The sequence below is a fragment of the Spermophilus citellus genome (genome assembly GCF_964194105.1).
Source record: "Spermophilus citellus genome assembly, chromosome: 2".
Taxonomy (NCBI): domain Eukaryota; kingdom Metazoa; phylum Chordata; class Mammalia; order Rodentia; family Sciuridae; genus Spermophilus; species Spermophilus citellus.
Window position 1 is genome coordinate 189,712,873 of NC_138183.1, and position 22,902 is coordinate 189,735,774.

Genomic DNA, 22,902 nt, shown 5'->3' on the forward strand with positions numbered 1-22,902 from the left:
TGGTATGTGGTGCTGAGGATCGAACCCGGGTCGCACACATGCCAGGCGAGCGCGCTACCGCTTGAGCCACATCCCCAGCCCCTTAAATTATATTTTGAGATAGGATCTTGCTAAATTGCCCAGGCTGAACTTGAATTTGTAATTCTGCCTCAGTCTTCTGAGTGGCTGGGATTTTAAGCACATGCCACCATGCCCAGCTTCAAAATAAATATTTTAAAAGGACTAGGAATGTAGCTTGATAGTAGAGCACTTACCTAGTATGCATGAGCCAAAACATAAAAAAAAATTTTGAAATACCTAATGGCATTTCCCCCTTCTTGCTCCTACCTGATGCATTTAGGCCTGGAAGAAACGCTGGTTTATCCTGCGGAGTGGCCGGATGAGTGGCGATCCAGATGTTCTGGAATACTACAAGAATGATCACTCCAAGAAACCCCTGCGCATCATCAACCTGAATTTCTGTGAGCAGGTGGATGCAGGCCTCACCTTCAACAAGAAGGAGTTGCAGGATAGTTTTGTGTTTGATATCAAGACCAGCGAGCGCACCTTTTACCTGGTGGCTGAGACAGAGGAGGACATGAATAAATGGGTCCAGAGCATCTGTCAGATCTGTGGCTTCAATCAGGCTGAAGAGAGCACAGGTATGAGAACAAACACAGGCCTTTTCCAGAAGGGGCAACGATGAGGCGGCCAAACTCAAGCTAAGGTTTCCTCTTTGGCAAAAGATTAAAATGTGAAGGAATTGGCTAAATATTAGAGGGACACCTGGTGATAATAATATTCCAGTGGAAAAACCAAGAAATGTTGGGTTTATGAAGCTAAAAGTATTTTGTGATGTTTCTTCAAGTATATTGACACCACTGCCATTTCTCAGACTTCAACCTTTCTCCCTTTCCCTCAGCTCTCTAGCACTCTGTGCTGTTACCTGTCAGCCACACCATAGGGAAGCTTTCACCTGACCCCTTCTCTAGTCCATCTTTCTTTCCTAGCCCATTTTTTCAGACCACTCTGCACAGTGTGCTCATTTGTTTATTTGGCAAAATTTGATATATAATACTGTTTTCATTTATATTCCCTTAGAAGGGGACAAGTGAGAAGGTGAAATACTGGTTTTATGTTCAGGCTTTAATAGCTGTCACAAAAAAATAGCTCAACTTTTGAAATGAATTTTAAATTGCAAAAATGCTCTTTGGCATGGGCATTTGTTTGGGTTCATATCAAGCTCTCCAGGATGGCTGAGGAGCAGATTTTTTTTTTTAATAGGTAGGCAGATAGTCATAATCAGTAATTCAAGCTTTGGTTGCCTAACAGAAAATGGAGGAGCAACATTTAAAAACATTGGTGCCAAGTACCCATGCCAGATGAATTAACTAAGAATCACTGACTAGTGCACCTAGGCAGTAGTATTTTTTAGGTTTTTTTGTTTGTTGATTGAGGCTGGGCTTGACTACTGGACCTGAATACAGAATGCACATGCTAAAGCATTCTACCACTAAACTATCCCCTAGCCAAGTAGCAGCACTGAGTAACAAGGGTCCCGTCTCAGCAACCATTTCCTCTGATTATTTTAGGCTTTGAAGGCCAGATACAATCTTTTTCATATTCCTGTAATTGTTTTACAATTCTTTGAAAATGGAAGATCATGAGCTAAGGCTCATTGACAGCATCAGCATCATCTAGAAAGTTCTTAGAAATACAGATTCTTGGGCCTCACCTCAAACTATGTGAGTTAGAAACTCTGTAAGTAAAGCCCAGCAATGTGCTCTGGAAAACCTTTCAGGTTGTTTTGATGTATGGTTAAGTTTGAGAACCACTGGTCTAATCCCTTGCCACTCAGGATGGCGTTTGTGGACCAGCAGAATCTGCCTCTATTGGGAGCTTGTTAAAAAGCAGAATAGAATAGAATACTTTCAACCAGGTTGTGAAAGTAGTACAGCAGCTTCCTATATACCTTTCACTGAGCTTTCGTTAGTGTTAACATCTTAGTTACCATGGTACAATTATCAGAACTAAGTGATCAACATTGGTACAATACTGTTAACTACAGGTTATATGGGTTTCACCTATTTTCACTCATTTCCTTATTCTGTTCAGGAGTCGATCCAGAATGCCATGTTGGATTTATTGTGTCTGAGTCTCCTCCAGTTTATGACAGCTTCTTGGTCTTTCTTACCTTTCATAACCTTGACCCCTTTAAAGAATACTGCCTAGGCATTTTGTGGGTGTGGATGATGTTTCCTCATGGTTATACTGAGGTTATCAGTTCGGGAGATTACCACAAAGGTGATGTCCTTTTCTCAGCACATTGGGTCAGAGGCATTGACCTTGACCACTTGATGGAAGTAGAATCTGCCTGATGTTTCAACTGTAAGCTAATTATCTTTATTTTTGTGACTAATAAACATTTGGGAAATACTCCAGTGATATACAAATACATTTTTCTCCTTAAAATTTGCCACTAATTTTTGCATTCATTAGTGGATAACATTTGCAACAGTGACTACTGTGATGGGTTTTTGTTATTGTTGTTGTTTAATACAGTGTCTCACAAAGTTGCCCAGGCTTCCCTTGAACTTGCAGTCCTCCTGTATCAGCCTTCCAAGTCCCTAGGGTTACAGATGTGCAACACTATACCTGGCTTTTTAAAAAAATTTTTTTAAAGTTGTTGATAGTCCTTTATTTATTTTACATGGTGATGAGACTCAAAACCAGTGCCTCACACATGCCAGGCAAGTGCGCTACCGCTGAGCCATAGCCCCAGCCCTCTTTTTTTTTTTTAATTGTAGAAATTTTATATTCCAGTATAGCAATATCCATAGTCAGTCTCTTAACAGAGTACAGCAAACATATAATATATTTAAGTACTAAAAGGTATAATTGAGTCAGTAGCAAAACTTTAAAAAAATAGCACATTTTGCCCATATCAACCTGACTCTTTCTATGATTTACCATTCAGGAAACTAGGACATAATGATTTTCCCATCAAAATCAGTTTGTTCACTTATAAAACTGTAAGTAATTTAAGATCCCTACCTGCTGAATCAGATAACAGAGGGCCCTCTTCTGTAATATACTGTTCCAGATAGTAATATTAATGTCACCTTAAAAAAAAAACTTGTGAGGGAAAAACTGAAAATTACCATTTTGTCTACAAAATAAGTGTAATTTATACAGACCTGGAGAAAATTCAAAGGCTCAAATTCTTAATGTGAAAGCAAGTAGAGAAAGATTCAAAATGGTAAATTTTTTCCTTTACATAAATGATAAGAGGAGCTGAGGTTGTGGCTCAGTGGTAGAGAGGTTGCCTAGCATATGTGAGGCACTGGGTTCAATCCTCAGCATCACATAAAAATAAATAAAACAAAGGTATTGTGTCCGTATATAGCTAAAAAAAGAAAACAATTTTTTAAAAAAATAAATGATAGCTATGATAAATAGGTGACAAGTCAAGTTTATAGCTAGTTAATCACTGAGAAGATAATTGCATTCATTCATGATGTTAGAGAAGATATAAGTACATGTACATGTCCCTGAGCTAGCCAAGAATCAACATGTTATTGGTTTACAGTCCCAAACTATGGCTATGTGAATTTGTCTGAATATAAATGTCTAAATATGCTAAATATTTAGAGCACTTCTTAGCAGCAGAAACCAAAACATTGTCATACTAAATACACAAGATATTTAGATAGGATCTCATTTGTTGTCAAAAACAGTGACTGGGGCTGGGGATGTAGCTCAGTGGTAGAACACTCTCCTAGCATATAAAATGCCCTGCATTCCATCCTCAACATCACCAAAAACAAAAAAAAGCCATGATTATCAGATAATTAAATCTGACTTTTTTTTTTAAATATTGTACCAGGTCCTCTCGGAGAAACATGAAAATAATACTGAGGCTCTTAATACTGTTATTTATAATTTACAGAAATTAAAGAAAAGCCAGAAGATAGAAATTTATGAGTGTCACACTCTTTGAATAGTGACAGTAGGATATATAATTAGAGATATTCTTGTTTAAAAGAATGGAAAAGTGCTCATAGAGTAAACAACACTATATATATTTGGCAGGGGGCACAGGGGATTGAAGCCTGAGAAGCTTAATAATTAAGCCATATCTCCAGCCCTTTTTATTTTTTATTTTGAGACAGGGGCTCACTAAGTTGCTAGGTCCTTTCCAAGTTGCTAAGGTTGGCCTCAAACTTGCAATCCTTCTGCCTGAGCCTCCCAAAATGCTGGGATTACAGGCATGTACCATCACACCTGACTGTAACTGAGTCTTTTTAAGCCAAATGGAGTTGATTGCTGTTAAAACTAGTTGAGGTTTACATTAGTCCATCTTATACAGAAAGTGACCTGCCCATGAGGAGCATGAGATGACATGATTTCACTCTTCTCAGGAGAAATGTACTGAAAAGCCTACCATTGCCGCTGAAATCACATGTGCTAGGTAGAATCAGGATCAGATAGACCATTGAGCTTTTCCTCGCAATTTGAGCAAGTAGCAAAGTATACTGCTCTTAAAAGTTCTTTCACCACTAAATCGGGGCCTGAACCTCTAAACAAGGAATAAAGCCCCTTTTTTCCCCAAGGTTACCTTTAGGTGACAGAGTCCAAGAGACATGACTAGGTTGACAGTGACTCCACCCATGTATCAGTTGAACTTAAGAAATGGAAAGCATAAAAGAGAAGATGATGGCAGCAGTAGTTTTACAACTTCAGCTGACAGGTTGGAATAGCTCCCTCTCCACCATCACATCCCCAGCAAACAGATGCACCATCATGCCCCTATGCCTTACTCTCTCCCTCATGTCCTCCAGACACTGAGGCACAACATGGATCCATCTGTTCAGTTTTGGACCCAGATGGAAACACACATGCTCCAGGGACATTGAGGGGAGCTGGCAAAGAATGCAGCTGCAGAGAGCAACTGGCACAGCCCCCCCACCCTAGGCTAGTCCAGCCATGCTCCCTTAACTGTGGGGTTTTAGTGGTGATTTTTCTCTTTCCCCAAGAATCTGCATTTTATGGAGATTCTCAGGTGATTTGTATGCACACTAAAATTTGAAAAGCACTGGGTTAGATCATTGATTCCCAAACCTTCAGAATCACCTGAAAGTTTTTCTTTTAACTTAGATATGCTGAGTCAGTAATTCTGATTTAGGCTTAGGAATTAATAGCTTTTTTAAAAAAAAATTATCCCACAGCATAGGAAAATATATTTTCAAATCTTTATATCTGATAAGCATTTGGAATTAAGAATATGTTAAAAAAAACTTGTTTTAGTTAACAACGAGACAACTCAGTTTTAAAAATGGGTAAAGCTGGGCTGGGGATGTGGCTCAAGCGGTAGCGCGCTCGCCTGGCATGCGTGCGGCCCGGGTTCGATCCTCAGCACCACATACCAACAAAGATGTTGTGTCCGCTGAGAACTAAAATAAATAAATAAATAAATAAATTCTCTCTCTCTCTCTCTCTCTCTCTCTCTCTCTCTCTTAAAAAAAAAAAATGGGTAAAGCTCTTAAATTCTCTGAATAAAATCCTTTGTCAGATAAAGAATTTGCAAAAATTTGCTCCCATTCTGCAGGTTTTCTCTTCACTCTGTTGATTGTTTCCTTTGCTGTGCAGAAGCTTTTCAGTTTGATATAATCCCTTGTGCCTGTTTTTGCTTTTTTTGCCTACACTTTTAGAATTATATCAAAAAAAAAAAAAAAGATTGCCTGTACGAGTGTGTGTGTGTGTGTGTGTGTGTGTGTGTGTGTGACTACAGTACTGGGGATTGAACAGGGATACTCTACCACTGAGCTATATTCCCATCCCTTTTTCTTTTTAATTAGAGATGACATCTCACCAAGTTGCCATGGTTGGGCTTGAAGTTGCAGTTCTCCCACCTCAACCTTTCAAGTAGCTGGAGTTAGAGGTGTGTGCCACTCCACCTAGCTTATACCAATATCTTGGAGTGTCTCCCCTATGTTTTCCTCTAGTAGTTTCAGAGTTTAAGTCTTATATATAGGTCCTTGACCCATTTCAAGTTGACTTTTGTACAGGGTAAAAGGTGGGGATAAAGTCTCAGTCTTAAGCATGTATCACACATTTATCACAGCACCATTTGGTAAAAAGGCTGTTCTTCTCTTTATTTTTGGCACCTTTGTAGAGAATTCACTGACTGTAGATTTGTATATTTATTTCTGGGATCTCTATTTTGTCTATCTATGCATTGGTTTTTATGCTAATATGTTGTTTTGGTTACTATAGCTCTGTTATATGCATTGAAATCAGTTGTTGGAATGCTTCCAGTTTTGTCCTTTTTGCTTGAGATTGCTTTGGCTATTGGGTATTTTGTGCTTCCATATTAATTTTCAGATTATTTTTTCTAGGGTTTGTTTTGTTTTTTCAGTGTTAGATGTTTTTCCATTGTGAAGAATGTCATTGGTATTTTGATAGGGATTTCATGAGATCTGTAAACTGCTGTGTAGTATGGGTATTTTAACTATTGATTCTTCTAATCCACAAACATGGTAGTCTTGCCATTTTTTGTGTGTGTGTTCTCTTCAATTTCTTTCATGGGATTTTTTTTTTTAAAGAGAGAGTGAGAGAGGAGAGTGAGAGAGAGAGAATTTTTTTAATATTTATTTTTTAGTTCTCGGCGGACACAACATCTTTGTTGGTATGTGGTGCTGAGGATCGAACCCGGGCCACACGCATGCCAGGCGAGCGCGCTACCGCTTGAGCCACATCCCCAGCCCCTCATGGGATTTTTAAAAAAATTTTATTGTAGGAGTCTTTTCCTTCTTTAGTTAAATATATTCTTAAGGTTTTTGTTGTTCTTGTTTTATGGGTGTTGTAGCTATTATGAATTATTTTGCTGTCATGATTTCTTTCTTATCAAGTTCATTACTAATACATGGAAATGCATCTACTGATTTTGTAAAATAATCATTATTAAAGGCTGGGAATGGTAGGAAGGCAAACAGAGGGAGATGGGATAATTGTTCCAAAACACAATTAGATAGGAGTAATAAACTCTACATCCTAGTAGGGTGATTGTAGTTCACAATAGCCTATTATTTATTTTATGAATAACTAAAAGATACTCAAAGACTCCGAACATAAGGTAATAATGAGATATTATAAATATCAGTTATCCTAATTTAATCAATGTACACGTATACATGTGCTATATCTCATAAATGTTTATTACTAGTTAATAAAAAATTTAAAGCTATATTTAAGAAGATAGAAATACTGACTACTCTCATTTTATCATTACACATTGTATACATATATCAAATTATCACACTGTAGTTCATGAGTCTGTACAATTAATGATTTTTTAAATTCATTTTTAAAGTCCTAAAAACAAACACAAAATGGGCAAAGAATCTGAGTAGATATTTCTCCAAAGAAGATATACGAATCGCTAATAAGTACATAAAAAGATGCTGAGTGTCCTTAGCCATTAGAGAAGTACAATCAAAACCACAGTGATTTCCTATCTACTAGGATAGTGTAATTTAAAAGATGTATAAGACAAGATTTGGGCAAGATGTGGAGAAACACATTGCTCAGATGTCCCACCTTTACTTTGCTCATGAGAAGCAAAATAGTACAGGCACTGCAGAAAGCAGTGTGGCAGTTTTCCCAAAGCTAAGCATAGAATAACCAACTATAAGACTCACAAAATATATACCCGAAAAGGCACACCCCCGCCAATGACCCACCTCCTCCAGCCACACCCTACCTGCCTTTAATTACCATGCAGTTAATTCCATCAGGGGATTAATTCACTGATTGGGTTAAGGCTCTCACAACCCAATCATTTCTCCTCTAAACCTTCTTGCATTGTCTCAAAATGAGCTTTTGGGGGACATCTCACATCCAAACCATAACACTCTTTATTCCTGATGAATAGTAAAACATGCTTATTTGGGAGGTATAGTGGAGAGTAAAGGAATTAAAAGGTAGGGGGAAAACTCCACAAACCCACTAGTCTCAAGAGTTTTTTATAAACGTGTAAGAAATGGATTTGAAAATACCTCAATTTTTAGGAAATAGCAAATTTATTTTAATGGAATTATTTCCTTGTGGGATTAGAGGTGTTTCCACCAAGAAAAACATTCTTGAGAAAAAAAAATAATTCTTGAGGCAAATATCTTTTTTTTAAATCATATAATTAAAGGATATTGTCTGAATCTTACTCTGACTATATAGGATTTAAATATAATGAAAATGTAGAGACAATGTTCTCTGGATTTGCTTTCTTAGGTAGGAAGATTCATTTCTCTGTTTGCACATTATTATTCACTCATTCACTCAGCAAACCTTCACTGAGCACTTACTTCATGCCAGTCTCCATCATAACCAGGGATGCTGTAGATGGTCAGTAGGGTTCCTGTGCTGACGTCACAGCCTGGTGGAGGAACAGTTGTAACCACACAGTTGCAGAGGGTGCTGTTAGGGGTATTACCAAGGTCAGAGGCAGCAGCTTGGCACCACCAGCTCAAGGAGGAGGGGCTGAGTAGGCAGGAGGTGTTACAACTCTGTCTACTAGAAGACAGACTCCCTTAAGCCTTTGGTTTAAAGGGATTATTTTATAAGATGTCTGGTAGTTTAATTACCAGATCAAGGGTCTTGGTTGTCAGACAGAGGTTTAGGGTTCTTTGTGCAGTCTTTCTGAGAAAGGCAATAGGCTTTTCTTCTCACAAGAGAATCTAGTGTGTTAAAAGATCCAGTCACTTATTGGGTTATGTCTTACTTTATTAGCTTTCTTAAAAGTGGATTATACCTCTAAAACCTCCAGGTAAGGATTTAGAGTTTAATCACCAAGCCAATGTTTTCATAGCTGAGAGTTGGGATCTGAGGAGAAGAAGGAAGTTAACATTTAACTCCCTACTTTTGATCAAAAACCTATTTCATTTAATCACTTTGTCAACTTCATTTCCCTTTTCAAGTAAGGACACAGTACTTTTTCTTCCCTGCCTAACATTTTAACTTTCCAGGACTTAAAGATCCTCTCTGGCTACCCACCCCTGACCTGGGCTGGGCTAGACTCATGCTACCCAACTGACATCAACCACCCTAGATTCTTCCCTGTGGCAACTCTGCTCTCCTTTTTCTGGTGTCTCTTGTGAACAACCTACTCAACTGGGGCTTTGGGTCAGCATCTGCTTTAGGTGAGGAGCACCCTGGACTGACACCTAAACCTCACCAGCCACAAAAAGAAATAATAGCAGCAATATACTGACCATCTGCTCTATGAAAGTAGAGACTTGAAATAAACTGCCACTAAAAATTTACAGTAATGGGCTGGATTGTAGCTTAGTAGTTGAGCACTGCTTTCCTCACATGCGTGAGGAACTGGGTTCAATCCTCAGCACCACCTTAAAAAAAAAATAAGTGAATAAAACCAAGATATTGTGCCCATCTACAACTAAAAAAAAAAATGATTTAAAAATATTCACAGTAATCCCTCTAGGTAGCAAAAAATTTGACCTAAGGCCATGCAACTAGAAAATGACAAAACCAGGATTCTAGTCTAAACCAAATCTGACTTTTCATTATAGCATGATGTCTTTTATTCCTAGCATTTTTTAGTGCAAATATTTCCCAGAACCAAGCCTAGATATTTTTGCCTCTTTGGATACTCTGTAGGAGGTTAAACACCTTACACTGGAGGCCCTAAAGCTGGCCAGGTTTCCCACGTCACCACCCCAAATTGTTCAAGTCCATGGGCTGCAGTAGTCCTAATTTAGTAACTTCTAGGACTTCTAGTCCTCTAGTTCTTTCAGTGTGTCTGTAGGCTCACAGGGAGAAGGTAACTGTTTCATATCACCATTCTGTGACTACATGAGCATATCACTGGATCAAAGTTTCAGTTTTCTGATATAGAATAGGGATAAAATACTTTGTGATCTCACCCCAGTGCTTCTGCTTCTTGCATGGGTGCATCCAGACAAACCTCACCCATTGGCAGCACTCAAGCTGCATATTTCCCAAAGGACTATGTGCATTGTATTCCACATTAGGTTATCCCCTGGAGTTATCCAATCCAACATCCCTGCTTGCTGCTCGATCCCATAGAGATTCCTTCATAAGGGAGCCTCTTGCAAGCAAATACTCCTTTTTTGTTTTCTTTCTTTTCCTTAAGGGTTGAATGGGACCCATCAAAAAACTTGTTTTTCACTCTCAGCTGGAAGGGTTTTTGTGGCAGATGGGAGTCTATCCTTTTTTTTTTTTTCCAACTTTCTTACCACCCCCAGATTCTTATTTCTACTGCCACCCTCCAATTTCTCACATATTCCAGCCAAAATGTTTAGGATAAAACCTGCAGGATCAAGACCAGACCAGGAGTGAAACTGAGTCTGAATATTGACATAAGGTTGGAGGAGATACCAACCTTCTGATAGAAAACTCTTTCCAAAAGGAAATCAGGGATAATTTCAAGAAGGAAAAGCAACTCTCAAGAATATATATCAAGATTTCACATCACATGCATTGAGTCATCGAGTCTGTTGAGGGGAAGTAGGGGGATACATGCATGCAGACAAACAAAAGTAAGAACCCCATCTCCCTCTAGGAATCAAAATAGCCTTCAGTCCTCAGAGTAAGAAAGAAAGATGCTCTAAGCTTTGTTTACCAGTAAACAGGTCCAAGTCCTCACATTTGTGGCCCAGTTGTGGGCAGCTGTCCCTGACCAGATGTGCCACACACAAAAAGAGCCAGCAAAGAGCTTTAATGAATTATTTATGTGCTCAGGATCATCCGCTGTTAGAAAGCCTTTTGAATCCTCAAAGCTGAGGAGTTCTTCCCTTTTATCCCCTTCTTCCTTCATATTCAGTGGCTATCCCAGCACAACCACTATCACGTGGCAGGCTTGCAGCACTCAAGTCCCAGTGCTACCACTTACTTGCTGTATCATGTGAAATAAATGACTTTACCTCTGGTTTTTTTTTTTTTTTTTCTGTAAATGGAGTTGATGCCCTTCACAAGAGTTGTTGGGAGGTTACACAAATGTAAAGGAAAACATAGGTACACAATGTGAACAGTAGCTGCCCGTCGTACTGTTTCCCATGTAGTGATTACGGCAATAAAGACAGTTGTTATATCTGTAAAAGAGGAACAGAATATGATTTAAATATCTGGCATTTTTAGAGAACTTCCCAGTCTACAGACCGTTCTGCAGGCTTATTTGAGTGTAAAGAAACAAAATTAGATAGTCATGGCTGCTGGCATTATTCCTATTGCACAAGTAAGGAAACTGGAGTTCAAAGACACTGCCAGAAAGCAGAGCTGCTGGGCCTGGGTGCCAGGGCTTTTCACTCTATTCCACGGCTGTTTGTCCTAACCCCTATTCACAGACCTGTTTACTGTGGCTGTTTCTAAGCCACAGAATAGCAAGAAGGAAGAGCATTAAGATGTTTTTCAGGGCTCGGGTTGTAGCTCAGTGGTTGAGCACTTGCTTCGCATGTTTGAGACACTAGGTTCAATCCTCAGCACCACATAAAAAATAAAATAAATTTTAAAAAACAAAGATATTGTGTCCATTTACAATTTAAAAAAAAATTTACAGATGTTTTTCAGTCACTGAGAACTGACTGCTTTGAAAGTAAGGTGCTGTTGCACATTAATATTAACCTCTGAGGGATAAATTAGCAGGGTAACATGGTCTCAGATTTTAGAGTAGCCAACAAATCACTGTGAATCTGAACCCAAGGAGTTTAACTCACCAAAACCCTGTTTTATAACTCTTGAAGATTTTAAAATAAGGTCAGAGCCTCCTTCATATTCTTTCCACTATTTTAGCTTTTCTCTTCTTCTTGAACTCCTTGGAAGGAATTTCATAATAGTTACATGCCTAATTGTGTGGAATGAAAAATTCCCAGAGTTCCAATCAATTATTCTTTATCTCTTCTCCACATTTTCTTTACTAAAAATTTTGGTGAGGCTGCTTCCTTTTAAATATTTAATAAATATTTAAATTTCTAGTAATCCTTGTGTTTTCTAACTTACTCCTCAACAGAATATTTTAAGTCCTAGGTTTTCTCTGGGGTCAAGCAATACCCAAAGGGACACTTTTGGGGAAATCTTCAGCATCCACTGGAAGAATGTTACGGGGGTGGGGGCAGAAGTCTTCAAATAGCTCCTTCCCCTGTGGAGAGAATGCTTGGTGCCTTATAGGTCAGGACCCCTTATTCCTCTGGGCTTCTGCCAGCAGGGAGGGATGCAATGGAGCTCAGCAGTTCACTCCAATGCCTTCTGATGACCTTGGTCCTTCCCCGATGAAAAATGAGTGGGCGAGCTGGGGAAAAAGCAGGGGCCAGAGCAGGGTGGGGAGGGAAGCAACATTTCTCAGGGGACTCACCCTCCCCTCTTCTCATCTCTGGAAGGGCCTTTTCCTCTCCATACCCTTCTGCCTTCTGCATTGATGGTGTTTTTAACTGAGATCAGACTCCCAACTCCTCTGGAACCCCTGTTGGATGCTGAGCGCAAGTGTGGGAGGTGAGAGGAGCGTCTCCCCAGACCCAGACCAAATCTCCTGCAGAGCAAAAAAGACTGACCCAGGCCCCAGCCCAGAGGCGGAGGATGCTGTCTGAATCACCCACCCTTTTTTTCCACTGAGACAATGAGGAAAATAAAACATCCAGACCAGTTTCCAGCCAGATCTGAAATCCTCATGCCTTTAAAAAAAAAAAAGTTATTCTAGCTAACCCTGAAACATCAGACCTTCCTCCTAAATCTTTTGCTTGCTTGTTGGTTTTTGTTTATAACTGGGTCTAGTCACCCCCGGAGCAGGCCTTGAATTGGAACATGAACTCCATAAAATCCCCACTGACTCCTCTGCATTGTCCTGGAACAGGCTCCAGCCCTGACCTTCAGGGCACTCCAGACTCTGGAGGAGGAAAAGGAGACAAGGAGAAACCTGACCCTGCTGTCTTCATTCTAAACCTTGATCCCTCTTCCTGTTTTGCCTTTTATACCAGACTCTCCCCCTTGCCATCGCAGCCAGCCAGCATAGATCAAATCTAGTATTACCTGCCAGAACCCACAGACTGTTAGAGAAGGGAGCGTCTCGTCCAACTCCTCAACACCAGCAGCTTTGGATGACTCCCCAATGTCTCTTGAGATCCGCCCCCTCTTTACCCACCCACCCCTCTTGATTTTTGTTTGTTGGTTTGTTCTTTGAGGCTTGTCCCTAGTAAAGGAAGGCAATAAATGATTGTTTAATTGGCCCCAACCCAGATTCCAGAGCCTACTGTAACGCTGATTTGGGGCTAGAAGTAGGATTAGAACTTTGTATTTAGTAGTAAAGCCATCTTGAACTTCTGAAGGCTCTTGATTATGGCTAAACATCCTATTACAAGTAGCTATACATAGGGTTCACTCTGGGTGCTACAAAATCAGTAGATATGGCTGTCTTTCTCTAGGATCTGAATTGTAAAGTCCCAGTTTTAAATTTCATTTTTGTTACTAATCTCACTTTCTTTAACCCTAAACTAAGAGTGATTTCCAACCTTATTTTAAGTATACCTTTTTAACCAGATCTTACGTGGAACAGAGTATATGAAACACATGAGTGTAGCAGCTCTGGATTGCAGGGGAGAGGGAGGGTGCAGTGCTGCAAACCGGAGCTGTGCCCAGTGCCTACCCCTCCTCTTTTCCCATGCTTGCCTGGGAAAGCTGGAACACAATGTGAAAATCTTGGCCTGTGGCAGATATTTCAAAACAGGGACCCACAGAGCAGTGCTAAGCTATGAAAATTTTTTTCATCAGTCTACAACAAAATGAAAAATATGAAGAGGAAGATAGTGTCAGTTTTGATAAAGCTAAATGTAATCAAATATTAAAACTTCCCTTTGTTCATAGATACTGTATGTGCATGTACTAACATGTTCTTTTATGTGTGTGTAAAATGATAGTCCTAGTGAAGAGCAGTTTGTACACATTTGACATCATTAAAAATTGGCAGCCCCATGTGGCCATTTCTAAAAGAACACAGATGAAGAAGCAAAGAGGCAGTGCTTTAATTCATTTGTAAAGTTGGAGTGTCTGGAAACAATGAGCTAGAAGTGATGCTAGTCCCCAGCCTCTGGTGCACTCCTGGCCCCAAGCCTCTGAATTCTACCCCCAAATTCAGGCCCACCCTGCACCCTTGTATTATGTCAGTGCTCAGGATCCTTTGTCCCTTTGGCTCAATTCTGGCCCTGCTCTTGTGTGTCAGCTAGGGTCAGCCCTGGAATTATGTCTCATTTTCCTGTTCTTCAGTCTCTGCCCTATGACTCTGCCTGTTGTCTTGAATTCCACCCAGGATTGGACCATATCGTGCATTTATGTAACTCTTCTCATAGACCAGAGTCTCCTAGATGTTGAACCAGTGACTGGAGCCCACTGCCCACTGGAAAACTGCTGTTGCCAGTGAGCTGTCTGCCTGAATTTCTGAAGAAAATTCACTTCTGCTCCTCCTGAACATGCTGTCTCCTCCTCTTAGACCCCTGCCCACATTTCTAGGTGATGCCCCAGTTTCTGTTTTGTGTTCACTCATTCAGGACACACCAGGGAGTACCTGTTTTTGTCAGACCCTGTCCTACAGTCAAGGGCTAGAGAAGGGCACAAGAAACAGACCTGTTTTCAGTGAACTCCTGAGCCTTGTTATGTTCTCCAGTTTAACTTCTCTCTATCAAATGGCCTTTGGAACCCTAGTGACTCTATGCCTCCTCCATTTTCACAAGGTTTACCTGTTTTTAATTGAAGTATGCCTCGCTCTCTGCCAACATATATCTTCCAGATAAAAAAATTTGAGGTTAACTTCAAGTATGAAAATTTGATTTTTTTTTTAAATTTCCGAATTTAGCTTCAATAGCAAGGCTCCATCTGGGCAGTAATAGACATAGAAGATTTAACCAAATCAAGGTAAGATTGGTCAACTCAGCATTTTTTCAATTAATTCAAGCTTCTCCACCTTCCTCTCTGAAAAGCTATTTTAAATTCTCAGAGGCTTAGGAAACTGGGAGCAGTTTGTTGAGCTAGAGCACAGGCTTTGGGAATAGGGGAGGAGATGTGTGAAAGACAGGGTGAGAACATGTCTCGTTCTGTCTTCTCAATCTGTCTGTCTCTACCACATCAGAAAAGACCTGATAAAAATCAGTTGCATACCTGTAATCCCAGAGACTTGGGAGGCCGAGGCCAGAGGATTGCAAGTTCAAGGCAAGCCTCAGCAACTTAGTGAGTTCTTAAGCAACTTAGACCTTGTCTCAAAATAAAACATTAAAATGGCTGGGGATATGGCTCAATATTTAAGTGCCCCTGTGTTCAATTCCTGGTACCTCCCCCCAAAAAAGTTGCCCAATAAGTAGCTATTCAAATAACTTATTTGAATTATTTAGTTACAGTGTTTGGCTATAAATTTATTTATAGTTATACAAAATTTTGTTTTATGCCTTCCACCTTATTTCCAGATATTTTTGTTTTTGAGAAACTCACTATTGAGAAGAGGAGAAAGGAAACATCAAAAACAGTCTAACTTTATTCACAGGAGTTAAGAGACTGAACTATCCAAAATTCTGAATATTGAAACAATGGTTTAAAATTGTTGTGGTATAAAACAAAGAAAAACTCAAAATGGAGGATGTACTAATTAGGCTGAAGAGATGAGGTTATACTAATGACCTAAATTTTATATTAATGTATCTACTGTTTGATTTTGTTTGCCACCTCCTCACCCCTTTTCTGGGTGAGGTCAGTGAATAAAATTCGTTTATGGCTGGTGAATCATATTGGCCAAAACATCCAGCCAAGACAGAAGGGAATAGATTGCATAGTGTGAGAAACTTCTGAGAATGAGAATGAGATCTTGAAGGATCCTCAGAGAATGTTTAGTTCCATACTCCTCAAATGACAACATATCCGGAGGTCAAGAGAGGAGCTAATTCAATATCATACAGATCATCGGCAAGGCTAGAATTAAAACCTAGGTTGCTTGAATGTCAGTTAGTGTTCCCAATGATGCTGGTGATGACAAGCTCTCATATCTGTGTAATAAGACTGTGGTTTATAAAGTGTTCATGCCTATACAATACATATATCATATGCATAAAAGGCCATTTTAATACATAGAGTGTTAGAATCATATAAACACATGAACCCACAATGATGAGTTGAATCAGTGGATTAGGTATTCTTAAAAAATTTATATTGATATCTTATAATTTTATAAAATAGTGGGATTCATTATGCCATATTTGTACATACATATCACATAATTTGATCAGTCTCAATCCCCAGTATCTTCCCTTTCCCTCTCCACCTCCCTCCCCCAATCTGCTTACTTTACTCTACTGATCTCCTTCTATTATTATTATTTTAATTAATGCATTATAATTATATGTATGTAAGGGGGTGGGGGTGATGGATTCAGTCTTAATAATCTTAGGTAAGTTAGTTGACTTTCCTTTATCAACTTCTGAATCAACAACATAAAAACAAAGCATTCTTCATATTTTGAAGATTAAGAATTTATTTAAAGCATATAGCATAATGTTTAGTACATGATAAACATTAAATATCTGTTGAATGTATAGCTAATTGTTGCTGCCTTCTTATGATCGTCACAACCCTTTGGTTTTCTTGTTTGTTTTGAGGCAGTGTCTCTCTATATTGCCCAGGCTGACCTTGAACTCTCCCTTCAGCCTCCAGAATAAACTGACTACAGGTTCACACCACCATCCAGCTCTCACCAGACCTTTGAATACTATGCTACTCTCCAAAACTAAGATAGCATATTTAACTTTAACTCTGTTTTGCCCAAACTCAAAAATATATCTTTTATAGTACTGTGATTAATTATATACCAAATAAACTCTGCTGACTTCCTTGATTTAAAGTGCATTATACTTAAGTAATTGAGGTACTCAAAAACAAAGGTGTCTTTTTATTTTGTTAAATTATTTATTGTTTATTTGCTATGCTGGGGATCAAACCCAGGGTCTCCTACATGGTTTCTCTACCACCAAGCTACATCCTCAGCCCCAAGGTGTCTCTTAAAATATATTACTACTGATAATAAAAGTTTACTGTGTGACAGACAATGTTCTAAGCATCTTATTTTCTTCTCCTGCAGTACAGGGATAGAGCCCAGGGGCACTTGATCCCTGAGCTACACTTCTTGCCCTTTTTATTTTATTTTGAGACAGGGTCCTTCTAAGTTTCTGAGGCTGGCCTCAATCTTGCCATCTTCCCACCTCAACCTCCCAGGTCACTAGAAGTACAGGCATACCTCAACCTCCCAAGTCACTAGGATTACAGGCATGTACTATTGCACTCAATCCTATGAGGTAGATACTTTTTATCATTCCCATTTTACAAAAAAGGAAATTGAGGCACAGAAATGTTAAATGCCTTTCCCTCATTCCCTCAGCTAGTAAGTAAAGGGACTACATTTCAAACCCAGTTTTTTTTTTTAATATTTATTTTTTAGATGTAGATGGACACAACACAATACCTTTATTTTTATTTGGTGCTGAGGCTTGAACCCAGGCCCCGCCTGTGCTAGGCAAGCGCTCTACCATTGAGCCACAATCTCAGCCCCTCAAACCCAGACAGCTTGGCCCCAGGATCCAAGCTCTCAACTATTAAGCCATACCTTGAAATTCTAGATTATAGGTCCTTGTCTCATACTGTCACAAGACCTGGTATGTGGATGGGGACCTGGAAGAGACTCATTGCCATCTCTGTTCTTTTTGAGGTGGCCGTCTCTGGCCTTCCCAGCACATGGATCTTCTCCCTGGATTCCTTTAAGAGAGGGCATCACAGAGTTCTTACTGCCTTTAGTTTTAACCTATGCCAGCTTTTGCCATTGACTAGTCCTTAGCTTCAGTTTTCTCTGAATCTAGGAGAGATGCTTTTGTGTCCACTAGAGTCCACATAAACAGAGCTGAGAGGCCAGGCGGGTGCTCCACCATAGGTAGGTACACTTTGTGGGGAAGAGAGGCCATCATTAGTTCATGAAGCACTGTTTTGGACAGTGGGTGTAGTAATTTGGGTTCCTGAGAAGCAGACATCAAGAAAAGTTTAGACATGCCAAGAGATTTACTCGGTAAAACAGCTGCAAGGATAAGGAAAGGAACCCAGAGAAGCAGAGAACACTTTCAGGAATGACATGTGAAGGAGAGAAGGCAGGAAGGAGGATCAGGCTGTTACACAGTGCTAAATAGGCCCAACCACGTCAGTGCAGAATCTCCAGCCAAAGTTTTTTGTTAAAAGAAGTTCCATGTCTCACAGGCTTGTGTTAAAATTGCTACCACTAGATAGGAACAGCTCACAAGAAGTTCATCCATGTGAATGTGGAGAGTTGAGGGGATACAGAGAACTGGCAGCTGGGCTTGTCTGTCAATCATGTTACCCACATCAGGGGTACAAGAGGGACATTTTTATAGCCACTGAAGCATCATCAGTGGTGAACAGGACATGGAGGGTTTAGACTCTTTTAAGAGCTTATAATCAAGTGGAAAGAGACAGATCAAAACCAGAATGTTTACGTGATAGCAGTAAATGCTTTGATAAAACATAAGGCCTAGTAATGTGATAAGGAGTGACTAGAAAGCTATTTAGGTCAGATGGTCAGGAACGATCTCTTGGGCTGTGGTTTCTTTATTAGTCATATGTGAATAGTTTTGTGGATATTTATGTAGTCTTCTGTGATTGTAGAGCATATTCTTCTCACCTAACCTCTAACCTTCACATGGAGCCACATAATGGAATGAGCCCTTACCTTGGTGTAAAATAGACCTTGCTGTGGGTCTTGGCTCAGGTGCTTTCTAACAGCTCAATAACAGTGAGTAACATCATTCCTCTGAGGCTTAGTCTCTTTATCTGTTAAGTGGATTTGTAAAGATTACTCCCCTGCCAACTTTTTTAGGGTTATTGGAAAAGGCAGAGTTGAGAACAGCCTACAATTGTAAAACAAAATTTTTATAAATTCCTTTCACAATAGCATTAATAAATAAAATATTTAGGAACCAATTCTTTAAAAATACTAGATCTTGGGCTGGGGCTGTAGCTCAGTGGCAGAGTGCTTGCCTTGCACATGGGAGGCATGGGTTCCATCCTCAGCACCACATAAAAATAAACAAATAAAATAAAGGCATGCTGTCCATCTACAACTACAAAAAAATTAAAAATAAAATAAAAATACTAGATCTTTGTGGAGATGCTGAGACATCAAGAGGCAAAACTGGAAGATGAATAGAGAAGCTATTGATGTGAAGCCAGGAGATTTCTGTGGCAACAGCACTGGTTGCAGTTGTGGAGAAAAAACTTCCATCTGCAAGCTGGGTCCTCCCAGGCTCTCTGTGCCTACAGTCCTCCACCACATAGGTCAGTGGACTCTATTTGCACCCTCTGGGACAGATCTTGGCTCTGGTCAAAGCCTGAAGGTTTGGGAACAGCATTCAAGATTTCCCATACCAGGCTCCTCTCACCAGGGAGTGCCTAAGGCATTTCTTATTCCCTAAAACAACTCCACAGGTAGCAATTTTTTAAATGTTACAAATTAGGGTTCTTGGATTAAAATGCCATCCCTGGTGTTCATAGCCAGAGAGATAATCACACTGAGATTAGGGTTCCAAAGCCCATCTTTCTTTCCCAGCGTCACATTGCCTCTCCTGAAGCCTAAGTTGCACTTCAGGCAAGTTCTACAGATCTCATAATTTCCTAGGCAATCCTACAATGCTTAGAATCCAAGCCTCACCATCCACACTAATCAGTTTAAGATATTAATCTTGTGAATATTCCACTGATTTTTTTCTTTTCTTTTTCAATACTGGGGGTCAAACCTAGGGCTTTGTACATGCTTTACCACTGAGCTACATCCAGACCTCTCTGCTAATGATTATTGATAAACTGCCATGATTATGTCTGATGTTTGTGTTTTGTAGCAATGGCCAATTGTCTGTTAGTGAAAGTCATTATAAAAGAAGGAGAAAGCTTTCGTCTTATAGAGTTAGGTTAAAAGCATGGTGATATATTTTAATTTTTTGTGAAAAGATTATAAGAATCAAGTGCATTGTTAAAATATGAACTTAGGGTACTTAATGGATGTATATAAATTCCAGTGGGAATACCAATGGGTTCCACCTTGGAGAAAGCTGAAAGTGCTGCCCTGAATATAAATTTGTTCTTTTCTTTTTTTAAAATATTTATTTTTTAACTGTAGTTGGACACAATACCTTATTTTTTTATTCATATATTTTTATGTGGTGCTGAGGATCGAACCCAGGGTCTCGCACGTGTGAGGCGGGTGCTCTACCGCTAAGCCACAACCCCAGCCCATAAATTTGTTCTTTTCAACTGCAAAGTTCAGCTCATAGAACAAAAACAAGATCCACGCTTTGGGGCTGGCCTGCAGTTCCTACGATGGTACCTGCAGTAAATGCTTATTACCCTAAGGAAAAGACAAGAATAATCCTTTGAGGGGGACCACCTAACCAACTCAAACCCCCACAGGGAGCAGGAGAGATACCTGCCACAATTAAGGTATATGGTGGGTGTGGTCAGGTAAGGAGACAACAGAAATTGTAACCTGATCTCAAATGAACAAGACAATATATAGCTAAATATAGACTTGCTGGGCTGGGGATGTGGCTCAAGCAGTAGCGTGCTCGTCTGGCATGCGTGCAGCCCGGGTTCAATCCTCAGCACCACATACCAACAAAGATGTTGTGTCCGCCAAGAACTAAAAAATAAATACTTAAAATATATATATATATATATATATATATATATATATATATATATATATATAGACTTGCTGTCCAAGAAAGGAAACATAGGACTCAGGAAACCTCAGTGCCACAGTATGTTTATTGAACACCTTCTTGTTCAAATCCAGGTGTTTACTAGGCATAGAACATTGTGGTAGACACTTTCAGAGAAATGGGGATTGTCTAAATCCCAACTTCTAAACACTCCCTGCCTCATTTTATGTGACATTTTGTGAATTCTCACTACAATAAATGGCAAAATCAAACACCATAAAGATGTCACAGAAGGCTTAAGTAATTCCAACTAGAGGCCTAAATAAGATGCTTCTGCCAGGAGTAGGGTGCACACTTGTAATCCCGATGACCCAGGAGGCTGAGGCAGGAGGATTGCAAGTTCGAAGCCAGCTTCAGCTACTTAGTGAGGCTCTAAGCCACTTATTGAGTCTCAAAATAAAACATATAAAGGGCTGGGGATGTGACTCAGTGGTTAAGTACTCCTGGGTTCAATTCCTGATATCAAAAAATAAAATAAGATACTCCAGTGCAAATATCTGTAAGGATCTATGACCAGGAATTGTGCCATGCCACTAAGCTACAGCCATTCACTCCCTGTCTTCTGTGTCCTTCCCAGAATCAATTTCTGCTAAGTATACTGTGAGATCATATGCACCAAGGTCAGGATGTTCTGACTTGGCTCTCCCAAGCTCTGAGATGTTCTTTCTCAGGTTCTTCCTTGAAGGGGCAGGGGAATCATAGTTGCAGAAAGTCCCATGGGATCTCATGTTACTTCCTGTCACTGCAGCCTTTTTCTTCTTCCTTTGCTTTATAGTTTTGATAAACAGTAGGAAACTTATATTTTTGAACTTGGATAATTATTTATACTAGTCTTTAATAGTTTGATCTAGCAGATGTTTACTTGCCATGCAAATGTGAGTCGCACTATAAACTCACAGAAAGATAACCAGCCAGTCAGCCAGAGTTCTAGTGATTAGACTTATGACTTGATTCACACACACACACGTAAACAAATCCTCATTCACAATGACACAATTTTCTTTTGGTTTAGGGAAAGAAGCCCTGGAGCAGGAGCTCTGAATTCTGATTCTAGGGTTCACTTTTGGTCTAGTACATGGCTTTGGACAGTAGTCTCACTTTGTGGGCCACAGTTTCTCCAACTGAAATAAGATTTGGGGGCCAGTGATGAATTGACCTCCAGAGACCCTTCCAATTGCCACTTTGTGTGAGTCACCATGTACAGTGAAGCTATTTTTTTGTTTGCCCTAAATTTATAAATTCTTCCTTCAATTTTGAAGGAAGACCTTTTTTAGATTTATTCCTTCTTAAATAATTTTAAACTTGAGCCAGGCACAGTGGCACATACCTGTAATCCCAGCTACTTGGAAGACTAAGGCAGAAAGACAGCAAGTTCAAGGCCAGCCTCAGCAGCTTAGCAAGACTCTGTCTCAAAATGAAAAATAAAAAAGGTTGGGGACATAGCTCAGTGATAGAGCATCTCTGAGTTCAATCCCCAATAGTCTTGTGATTATGAGTTCAAGTGACCAGGAACTGTGACCCTGTCTTGCCCTCAGCTCCTGTCAGCGTCCTTTTGGTTTTAGACTTCTCTACCCATCCGATCCTTGCTTTTCAGCTGACTTTCTATAGGAAGTACTCACTCTTTATGATCCTATACCATTCTATTTTCAAAATACTTTCATTAATCACATTCTCCTCATTAGAATCCTTAGAATTTTACCATCATCCACTTCTAAGGATAAAGGAAGAGACAGGGATCCAGCCAGCAGTCATTACTTAAGTATTTGATAATTATTATTTATCTGAATTTCATCTCAGCAAATACTCAAAAAATCCCCTTTCTCATTTGACAATATGGAGAATGAGGTTTACAAAGAGAGTAAAGTTTCCATACCAGACTGTCTGTTTCTGGGAAGTGCACCCCAGGATTCTACTTGGCCACAGATAGGAAGGACCATTGAGAATATGGTTTTAAATTTATAATTTTGATGATATAAAGAAGAGTCTTTGGAAGCATTTGTTTTTTGTTGCTGGTTTTTGTTTTGTTTTTTTCTCTTAGCCTTCAGAGGCTGCTTTGCCCTTGAACTTTTAAGTAGATTCTAATCCTTCCATCTCT

At 39.6% G+C, this 22,902-nt stretch overlaps 1 protein-coding gene across 3 annotated transcripts in view; it reads left to right on the forward strand.

The window, feature by feature from the left end:
• GAB2 (GRB2 associated binding protein 2) overlaps positions 1–22,902 on the forward strand; it is a 189,056-nt gene that overhangs the window by 123,296 nt on the left and 42,858 nt on the right. For all 3 annotated transcript variants that reach the window (XM_081280021.1, XM_081280019.1, XM_081280020.1), the window contains exon 2: positions 341–641. In XM_081280021.1, coding sequence (XP_081136147.1) covers positions 341–641 — 301 coding nt within the window. The remainder of the gene's footprint in view (positions 1–340; positions 642–22,902) is intronic.